The 10,971-nt window shown below is 45.7% G+C and overlaps 1 protein-coding gene across 1 annotated transcript; it reads left to right on the top strand.

Annotated features, from left to right (window-relative positions):
* Window positions 1-4,247: 4,247 nt before the first annotated feature.
* Window positions 4,248-7,327, top strand: GDF5 (growth differentiation factor 5). Its single transcript, XM_050313804.1, has 2 exons — window positions 4,248-4,875; window positions 6,459-7,327. The coding sequence occupies exons 1-2, from the start codon at window positions 4,248-4,250 to the stop codon at window positions 7,325-7,327; spliced, it is 1,497 nt and encodes a 498-aa protein (XP_050169761.1).
* Window positions 7,328-10,971: the final 3,644 nt, after the last annotated feature.

Genomic DNA, 10,971 nt, shown 5'->3' with positions numbered 1-10,971 from the left:
TCGGGCCCTGCGTTTTCCTGTGGCGGTGAATGCTTGCTCACCGGCATTCGGGCTCTTTGGAGAGCTGGAACAGATGAATTGCCACCGAAATTCTCTCTGGTCAGCTAAGTAGCTGGGGATCACTGACTCTGAAATCTCAAATCATTTAAATGTGCTTATGTTGCAGAGAGGAACAACACCTGTAGAAGGCAATGCAGGCTAATTAACATTTGTGCCGAGTGAAGGGACTCCTTAAGTAAATAGGCTTCCAAAAGTTTGAAATAAACCCCGTATTTCTCTAATTGATAACAGGCAGAGATACCAAAACGTAGGCAAAAACCCATTTTCAGTTTATTCAGAGTTGGGAGAATCAGGTAAACCTGTGGATCCAAGAAACTAAAGTAAGACAAAAATAAATTACTGATTTTGGAAAACCCTTTCCTGGGTCTGAGCACCAGCTCGGGCCCAGCTCCAAAGGGTCCCGCTGTTGGAGCCGCAGGAAGCAGCCAGATGGCTCCAGCCGTGGGCTCTCACAGCCCCCTGGCCTGCGGGGTGGGACATGCTGAGCACTCAGAGCCTCCTCCGTCCTCAGATCTGCGGTGGAAGCAAGAGTCCTCCAGCCTTGCCAGCAAGATGCTGCGGCCTCAGCTTAGCCCCAGTGCCCCTGGAACGGGCTGTGCTGGGTTGGCCTCATCTCGACTCCTCAGGGCACTTTTGGCCACCACAATATAAGAAAGATGTAAAGTTGTTAAAGAGCATCTGAAGAGCCATGAAGATGGTGAGGAGCCTAGAGAGGTCATACAAGGAGTGACTGAGGTCACTTGGTCTATTCAACCTGGAAAAGACTGAGAAGAGACTCATTGGGGGCTGCAGCTCCTCCCAAGGGGCAGAGGGGCAGCTGCAATCTCTGCTCTCTGTGAGCAGTGACAGAACCCGAGGGAACGGCTGGAGCTGTGTCAGGGCAGGCTCAGGTTGGATCTCAGGGAAAGGTTCTTCCCCCAGAGGCTGGTTGGGCACTGAACAGGCTCCCCAGGGCAGTGGGCACAGCCCCAAGGCTGCCAGAGCTCCAGGAGGGTTTGGACAACGCTCTGAGGGACAGGGTGGGATTGTTGGGGTGTCTGTGCAGGGCCAGGAGTTGGACTGGATGATCCTGGTGGGTCCCTTCCAGCTCAGGAGACTTTGTCATTCTATGATTTTGTGATCCACAGCTCACTGCTGTTCACAGGTGTAGGCAAGTCTCTTGATAACCGATGACACAATCGTTTCTTTGGACTTCCAATTTTTTATTTAACATCACAATATTGTAGCACAGTGGTTTAAAATTATGCCACAATTCCCTATAGAAGTGGGAACTTTATTATCTTTGGTTTTGCTTCAGCCAAAGACAAGCAAGTTTTAATTACAACATCTGTGACTTTTGTGTAATTCTTTCCCTTTGAAAAGCACAGAGATGTTAAGTTCCTTCCTAAAATTACAACTTCATACTTTTAAAAAACTGTCCCACAAAAGCTATGGTGCAGAAATAGAATGTTCATTATCATCATTAGTTTCAATAAGCAAAAGCAATATGACAGCAAATGGCCTAATATGTGAGTTTACTCAATCCTTTAAATCCATTCTGGAAATTAATTCACTTGGGAAAGAACAGTGAAATTCCTGGTAGATCACTAGAATAAAGATTTCCACATGCAGCTCAAACTGCAAGTTTGCAGCAGTGAACAAATTCTGACTCTTGGCATCACGTATCCCAGGAGCCTCCTGGGAGCCAGCTGGGGCGATGAACCGTGGATGGTGTTTTACGCTGCTCCCCGGGAATTCTGCACTGGGGGGGCATTCCCTGCTTGGCTCGGCTTCTGCTTTGTCCCACAGGGTGTATCAGACAGATCAAGCAGGTGATCTGAGCTGTCCCTGAGAAGGGCCCTGCTGGTGCCTGCTGTGACACGAGGTAGGACTTCACTTGGCTGGAGTTCAGTGACAGCACAGCATCCAAATGACAAACACCCACAGGTGGCAATACAGGAGCAGCGTCCGTGCCCTTGTGGTTCCAAGCACTTAGGTGGAGTTTGCTTCAAGAAACCCTCTTTCAAAGATTAGTTTGCATAGTTTAATCTCAGAAATATAAATATCATTTGAACATATGAATGATTGTGCTTTTAACCTGATTTACTAAGACAAGGCCAGTGTAATCCCATTGTTTTACCTCCTGCTCTTTCATGTCAATCTCTTAAATAATTTGTGAATCTGTTTGCAAACCTCAACCAGGTTTGATAGAGCAGCTTAAAAATATTAATTTCTTACAAGTGTTGTGAAAACTGGAAGCTGGATGGATGAAAAGTGGGAACTCAACGTTCAGCTGCTTTTGTGCCTTACTGGCAAGATGATCGTGGCACAGAAGCACACGTGGCCTCCTGCCCAGCAGAAAGGTGGGCAATATGGGAAGGATGAAAGGATGGCATGGCTGGAAGGGCTGTGGGATGGCGTGGAGTGACCGCTGGGGAATGGTTTCACCAGAGGTAACTCAGGGAGAAGCTGCTTTATTTTGATGGGGAGTATCAATCAAAAGTACAGCTGTCATCAGAGGAAGGACCATTAGATCAAAATCAGGAGGGTTTGGATCTACTTATTTGTGACATCTGCAAAATCACTGAACTCTTCCTCAGTTCCTCCATCAAAACAAGTATTCAGAGCTCCTCATGTCATGCAGGTTGTTATTTATGAAAGTAGTTCAGTGTTTCTGATACTGGTCAGGGTGGATGGGGAATGCTACAGCACACACAGATCAAGCTAAAAAGTGTTGTACCTCTTCCCTTCTTGCCTCAGAAAGAAACAGCAGTTGCAGGAGGAGGACCGGGCTTAGCGTTAGTGCAAGATGAGAGGCAGGTCCCAGTAATCCCTGTTCGATCCAGCCCAGTGCCCCATTTCCTGAAGGCTCGTTTAGAACAGCAGTTCAATTTTTGCAGCTTATGAAAGACACACTTGCACTCCTCCCTCTGTCCTGGAGGGCCCAAAGCCGCGGCACAGCCGTGACACCCGGTTCCGACCTGCCCGCCGTGGGGTCGGCGGCTCGAACATTTTACATCTCATATTTAAACAAAGGCTGGTGTCCAGCAGTGTCGGGATGAAAGACGGGGGTTAGGCCTGTCTCCAGCTCCCGAGAGGCTGCGGACAAAGGGGAGGAAGGAGGAGGAGGAGGAGGAGGAGGAGGAGGAGGAGGATGGCTGCCTGCAGGGTGCACTGCTGCCCCGCTGCACCGCGCCCGCCCCGCGGGGCATCCCCTCCGCCAGGAGCTGCTTCTCCAGCTGCGCTCACACGGGGTTTTTAAGCATAGCGATAAATAAGCCAAAATACACTGTCTGCGGGCACGGCCCTGGGAGTTTGTGTCAAGTTAAAGTTACCCTCGTTAAGCGCCGGCGCTGCATCACAGCCCCTCAGTCACCGGAGGACAAAGCGAAGCCACTGTTACAGTTCTCTGGAAAAAGAACTAAATGAATTATTCTTCGATTATTTAACGTATGTGTCCAGTGGACCGTGTGACAGGGCTCAGTTGTTGATCTTGCAGTTTGTCCCGTCTAAACGTGAAGTTCATCGAGGGCTGAGGCAGAGGCCGTACTGCCACTTGAAAAGGCATCCTCTGGAGTTTTGAGCCTGTGGAGCTGTTTCACATGAGGCAGGGTATGACTCATGCTAATGAAAAGGGTAAAGAAGATTTTTTTTAAAGAAATATATCGCAGTTAAATTAGTTTAGACAGCATGACATCAGAGAGTAATTAAATAGGTTTGTTGGAATTCCGTTTCCAATTCCTGAGTTCAGGTTTGTAAAAGATTTCTGAGCACCTGCAGGTCTCTGTGTGTGAAATATTTTCACTGGAAAGGATTCAAAACTTTAAAAAAACCTTTTAACACAGAGGCAGCATTACGCCATTCTTCCTTCTTGGAAAAAAAAAAAAAAAAACCTTGGATTTAAACAGGACTCCTTCAAGTTTTCAGTCAGTTTTACAGAAGAAAACGAGGTGGTAAACTTTCTCTTTTCAAGAACAAGTTCTTTATAGCTGCTAACTGAAATCAGGGGAGATCGTATCTGAGTACATGAGCATTTCCACTATGGGACTGGATACAAATATTGAACAACGAGATTTGAAATGTTTTAATCTCAAACAAAAACCATTTTTGCTGACTTTGGTTTTTAATTTCTTTCATGTTTTCTTCTGCCAAACTGGAGGAACCTTTTCTGATTTTTTCTTTAGTGGCATTCAGAGGAAGACCAGAGGATGAAAATCCTGCATTTTCTCACTTTACTGCTTTGGCATTTGACTTGGCTGTCTCTAGTTCCTGGAGCGCTGAGTAATTCTGAAGCAGGCCAGGGTAATCCAGGATCTAAACTAGGGTTTTTAAAAGCAGAAGGAAAGGAGAGGAGTCCCTCTGCACGGGCAGGTACACTGAGGACTGCAAGCCATGGATATAGTGCTGGGACCTCAAAGGCTAGGACTAAAAGCAGTGCTGTTCAGGCTGGAGCTCTGCTGGCCAAGAACGATGAGTCAAAGAAGGTTCCCTCAAGAACAGCAGCCGCGGAGGGCAAGGTAGGACATCTCCCCAGCAGACCTTCTGGAGTAAGGACAGTGACTCCAAAGGTTCAAAATCTTAGCAGCAAGGTGGCTTTGAAAAAAACTGGCACAAGCAGTACTGACCCTGATTCTCTCAAAACCAAAAAGACTAAAGAGCCTGTAACCCAGAGGGAAGCTAAGGAAACTTTCCGACATCCCCCGATAACGCCACATGAATACATGCTCTCTTTGTACAGGACTCTCTCAGATGCAGAAAGAAAAGGTGTTAATGGAAGTGTAAAACTGGAGGCTGGGCTTGCCAATACAATAACCAGCTTTATAGACAAAGGACAAGGTAAGAAAGGAGCTCGTGTGTGAGTGAGTGTGGACAGAGAGAGATGTCTGAGTGTGTTTATACATGTAGAGAGTATTAAAAAATATTCATACTTTGGTAAAGTCAAATAGCTCTTTCTAATGTAAATGAAATCCCACAACTTTGCTGCAGATTTTGTCCTCCTGCTTTATCTTGGAAAATTCATTTAGAGGCAGAACTAGATGGTTGTGTGGCAGCCAAAGAAAACATTTAGAAAGTATTTTAGATGCATATTGTTGAAAATCAATCAGTCTTTGCATGCTTAGGTGTTTAAAAACCTTTTGCATTTTTGTCTTATTTTCTTTCTAGCAATCTGGGAACTAGCTCCTGGGAACTGCTAATGTTGGATTGTAGTGTGATGTCTAAAAACACATAACGTGCTAAGAATGGGGCTATTCTGTGGAAAAAAAAAACACCCAACCCACAAGTTTCAGTATCAAAGGGTCAGTCTGGTTGGTTCAAGGTAGAATTGTGAGGAACTGCAGACCCAGGAGTCATTACAGATAGGGTGGGGTATCCAGACCAGCTCCAAGCTTTCAGGAGCCCACAGCTAAGCACAGACTAACAGGGTAGTAACTTCTGGGACTCCCAAACTTGCAGTTCCACATTCCGGTTCCCAACATTTTTGGAAATTCAGGCTAGTGTTTGCTTGCACAGGAGAAACAACCAGGTTCCCAAAGAACGATGTTTATTTACCTCACCCCTCTGGCTGGGGAGCCCCATATTGCTTCCAGTGACGTTGGTAGGAGTTTTGTCACGTACTTAAGGAAGCAACACAGGCTACAGCTGGTGAAGTAATGGGGATGGAAGCCTCACCAGGACTGGATTTGTTTGCCATTTAATTATTAATAGCTTGGCTGCTGGGAAGGGATGATCCGCTGCTCACAAGCACTGCATTCAGGTTCTCAGCTCGCCACTGGAAGGCACTGTTAATGTCACGTCACTGAAACCTTGGCTCAGCCACTTTCCCATATTCCTCACCAGCTGAAGCAAGCAAATGGAACATCAGGTTAAAGGCAGGAATGTTTTTCTGCCCAGTTTGAAAAAGCTGTGAATCATGCGGAGTGAAGTTAATAAGGCAATTATCCTTGAGTCTGGCAGTTCCTGGGGATGCTGGTTTTAAAGGACTAATTCACTATTGTATCATCTAAGGGTAAATTTGCTCATGCTTGGAGCCAGCATGAGGCCTGGCCATCACTGAAGCTCTGTTTCAGTAATTTCAGTAGGATACAAGTGGTGAATAGGTCTGTGAGTGCTCAGCCCTGAACAAGGACTATTTTTCAATTGCCTAATCGTAACTTTGAAGGTAGAAAATGCCCACTGGTGAAAGAAATGAGATTCCTCCAAGGCAAACTTAGTAACTCATTTCCCTGGGTGAATCACTGAGTTCTTCTGTGTCCCTGCACAGAGCTGATCCCTTAGATAAAAACTGGGTATTTTGTTCAGTGGGCTAATTAAGGCAACTTTTAGGCTTATGACCCAACTGGAGGAAAGCCATTAAGAACTGAATAACTGATACTGGTCTGTGCTGGACATACATCTAAAAATGTGTGTACTTTTTTTAGATGAACGAGCACCAACTATAAGAAAACAAAAATATATTTTTGACATCAGTGCATTGGAAAAAGATGGTTTGCTGGGAGCAGAGCTTCGAATATTGAGGAAAAAGCCTTCTGATACGTGGAAGTCTCATTCTTCCGGAAGAACTTCCCAAGTGAAATTATTTAGCTGCTCTACAAACAGACAAGCAGCAACGCTCCTGGACTCTCGGACTGTCAGTATCACCGACACACCAAAGTGGGAAGTGTTTGACATCTGGAAACTTTTCAGGAATTTCAAAAACTTGGTTAACTTGTGTTTTGAGCTGGAAACTTTTGACAGGGGGAGAGCTGTTGATCTCAGGAGTGTGGGATTTAACAGAACAGGAAGACAGGTCAATGAAAAGGCTCTGTTCTTGGTGTTTGGGAGGACAAAAAAAAGAGACTTATTCTTCAATGAAATCAAAGCTAGATCTGGCCAAGATGACAAAACTGTTTATGAGTACTTGTTCAACCAGAGGAGGAAGAGAAGAGCTCCTCTGGCAACACGGCAAGGGAAGAGGCCCACTAAGAATCTGAAGGCGAGGTGTAGCAGAAAAGCCCTCCACGTGAATTTTAAGGATATGGGCTGGGATGACTGGATAATAGCCCCTCTGGAGTATGAAGCGTACCACTGCGAAGGGCTCTGCGAATTCCCGCTCCGGTCCCACCTGGAGCCCACCAACCACGCCGTTATCCAGACGTTAATGAACTCCATGGACCCGGAATCGACCCCCCCGACTTGCTGCGTCCCCACCCGCCTGAGCCCCATCAGCATTCTTTTCATTGACTCTGCAAACAACGTGGTCTACAAGCAGTACGAGGACATGGTGGTGGAGTCGTGTGGCTGCAGGTAGCAGCGCAGCCGCTCACGCGACCGTGTTATAAACGCGACACCTTGGACATGAACCCTCTCCTCAAACAAGGTTAACTAGATTTCTTACCTCTAGGGTAAGTATGTTTACAAGGACGTAGCAGTGAATCCAGTGCTGCTGCATGCCTCTCCATGGGCATATTTCAGCAGCGTTTGGATGCTGTCACGCAGCTGGGTGTAAGGCCTTGTGCTGGCGACACGAGACTGGCTCTCACTGAAGTCTGTGACAGAGAAGATGATACCTCTACACCTCTAGATCGCCTGCTTTTAGCCTCAAGGCGGTGGATAAAGAAGGTATCAGTGAGCTGTGGATATGACCTGTTTGATCCTTTGAACAGTGTTCTTGAGACTGAATTTATGTCTGACTCCCATGTGCTTTGTCAATTCATAAATGTAAGAAAAGAGTCCCGATGTCTAGAAAAGAAGGTTGTGTTCTGGTGTGCCCCCATCTTGGTGTAAATAGTTGCACTGTAATGTGATTTCTTTCTGATTAGCTCTTGAAACTATGCATATATAAAAAAAGGAGTCATTAAATATAATATGTTGGTTTAGTTTTAAGTTTTACATGAAGCTAGGTGATGCAGGAGGTATTTGCTTCCATGTATGTTTTCCTCCAAGCTACATATCTTTCTTAAGTATCCACCTTTCCATTATTATGTAGCAAGATATATTATTCTGTATAAGGTCCAAGTTGTTCTCAAATGCTCATAGTAAAAGTGTTCAATTATGGCATAAGATGTAATAAATTATTGACACAGTGCTGCATTGTGTCTAGCTGTCCAACTCTGCGTAATTATCATGCTATTAAGAAATTGGTTTTATGTTTTTGTACAATAAATGCAAGTGAAAGGGACTTTTCAGTGAAGCAGGGGTATGCAAAACATGTCCATGTATTTTGCTGCCACAGGGAGAAACTGTGGAAACATTGGAAGAAAGATCTGAAAGGATGGCCTGGTTTGATCTGGTGGGGAATAAGACTATCACTTGATGTATCTAGGGTGAAAATGAGTTATGCAGATGGTTGCAAAGGAGCTCTGATATCCTTTTATTCCACCCTCCAAGGGCTGTGTGTTTGCATAGCCCCTTTATTCCAGACATGGATTCTAAATTTATTGTGGGATTGCTCCTGTATGTTTCCACCCACAAAACTAGGTGCCAGATGTTCAACTGCAGATGGATCAGAAAGATCATATGAACCGTCAGAAATTCCTGAAGGAGTTTATCAACAGCACAAAATATAAATGCTAAGATTTGATATTGCTTAGACCATCAAGTCGTAAGGTTTCCTGGGTCTGCCCTCTCCTCTGCTCAGCGTCACTGCTGTGAGTCATGGCAGGGAGCTGAGCATGGCCCCTGACATCCTCCTGGGCAGTACCTCAGGCTGCACATGCTCTAGCTCACACCAGCAGCAAACCATCCTAAATTCCTGCTCAGTGGCCATAAACAGTGATATAAAGCTCTGCCCTTCCTCCTGCACGCTCTGGGCAGCTGAGCCTTTAACCAGCTTCAAATGCCTGGATAAGCGGCCTTGCTGCCAGACCCCTGGGGGTGCCCTGGGCAGACACCCTGTGCTGGACCCTCACCTGCAGCTTGTGCTGCAGCAACAGCACTGCAGGGAGGTTTGGTGGTGCGGTCTCTGCACCAGCTCAGCCCCTTGTTGCTGCCTGCAGGGCTGACACCGCCTGGTGCCAGCCAAGCTGACCAGGAGGGCCAGTCCCCCACGCAGAGGATGATGAGCCCTTTGCAACACGGTCATGAGAAATCCTGGCATCTCATGGCTCTGTTTTGTGGGTCAGGGGGCTCCCCAGGGATCCTCCATCTCCCTGCTGGACTCCCAGTGTGCACTTCCCAGGTCCTGCTTTTCCTCATCCCGATGGAGACGTAGGCTGGGCCCAGCAGTTACTGAGCCTGCACTAACTGCGTATCTCCAGCCAGTCTCAAATGACTTTCAAACCAACAAGTCTAAGCTTCACTAAAAGCTGATTCAGTTATGATTTACCATCGCTACAGTAGGAGAGAAAACATTCCCCTGCCAAGGCCACAGCCAAGAGGGCAGCTCAAGTTTTTTTCGGGCGATCTGTTCAATCAGTTCTTTTCCTGCTCCTGGCTGGTTTTAGGTGGCTACCTTGCAGCTTTTCAAGATCCTGTCCCTAGCACTGGCTCCATCTACCTCCTGGAGAGGTTGGCTGGATGACCATGATAAAGGGTTGCCTCCTTTTGTCCTTATGTGAGAGTGGCACTCACTGGGAATGCCCTTTGCACATTCCCAGGGACATCTGCTCTGCTGTGTGACAGGCACAGCTGTGCCATGGCATTTATTAACCACACAGGCACGTGCCTCGATGATCAGTTTAAAATAGCAAAATCTGCCTATTTAAATACACTTGAAGCAAATCTAAGCTGTTTTAACAGACAAGTGAACTCCTGGGATTAAAACTGCCTGCATTTTGCTTCAGTTCCAGCTGGATTTGGCAGATGCTGCAACAGCTTGGGGGGAAGGCAGCACCGGTGTCACTCACAAGGCGTCACAGTTTGGAAATCTGAGGAGGAAAATTCCTGTTCAGCTCACACTGCAGAGCTGGTGACCAGCCTGAGGGTCCTGGTGAGGCTGGTCGTGATAGAAAGGTTTTAAAACCTAGTAGGTATAAACTTCTCTGAGGTTCTTGCTTCCTGTCCTTGTATGAATGTCTCAATGCATGAATAAAGCAAGATAAAGATTCAGGTAAATGGTATTTAAATCGAGTATGTATCAGCATCTAAATGGAAAAATATGCTAAGATTTTGGAATTAGCCCAAAACAAACAGGAAAAATTATCTGAGGAAAAATTAAAAGAAATACTGATAAACTAAAGTCTTCAAAAACACCCTTTGGTAATGGTTCAAAACTCCAAATTCTGCTTGGCGGTAGTTGCGCCTAGAAGGGAAAACAAAAAACCAAACCACTAGTAGGTCTTTAATATCAGTTTAGACAAATTTGAAACTAAACTAAAATGCTGGAATTATCATGGATTATTACCACGTCAAAACTGGGTTTGGCCAAAACAGAAGCAATTTCAGCCTGAGCGTTCAGGTTAGGAGGTAACACGACATTCATGTTTCTTGGCTGGTAGCTCAAAGTTGGTCACAGCCAGAAGGGATAGTCCTGGCACTGCTGAGGTTTGGTTCAGCTCAAAGGGAGGAGTTTCTAATGGAGGGCATAGGAACAAGATAGGGTTTTTTCACTTTTCAATTGAGTATTCTTGGTTTATACTAATAGTTATAAACCAGTGCTGTGATGTCCAGAGTATCATTTTGTGTTTATACGATGAAATTGTTTGATAACTCTGGGAATTCTAGTTCAACACTGTTTTATTCTGACTTTCCCCATGCTGTAAATGTGAACTTGCCTATAGGTGCTTTATTGGTACCTTGTTGGAGGCACTGGGATCACCTGGCACAGACTTTTGTCTCTGTAATTCGTTATATTTACTGGGTGGTTGTGATCACTTAAATCTACAGTGTTGAAGGGACTGACCTCTCTCATCACTCTTCAAAGCAGTTTGTTATTCTCAATTCTCCTAAAATTTCAATAGCAACAAAAAGATGCTGCCACAGCGAGCTCACAAATCATTGCCAGGCTTTTCCATG

The sequence above is a fragment of the Myiozetetes cayanensis genome, unplaced genomic scaffold (genome assembly GCF_022539395.1).
Source record: "Myiozetetes cayanensis isolate MyiCay16 unplaced genomic scaffold, myiCay2020 scf19, whole genome shotgun sequence".
Taxonomy (NCBI): Eukaryota; Metazoa; Chordata; class Aves; order Passeriformes; family Tyrannidae; genus Myiozetetes; species Myiozetetes cayanensis.
The sequence above is the reverse complement of the archived record's forward strand: the minus strand, read 5'-3'. Positions and strand labels throughout refer to the sequence as shown.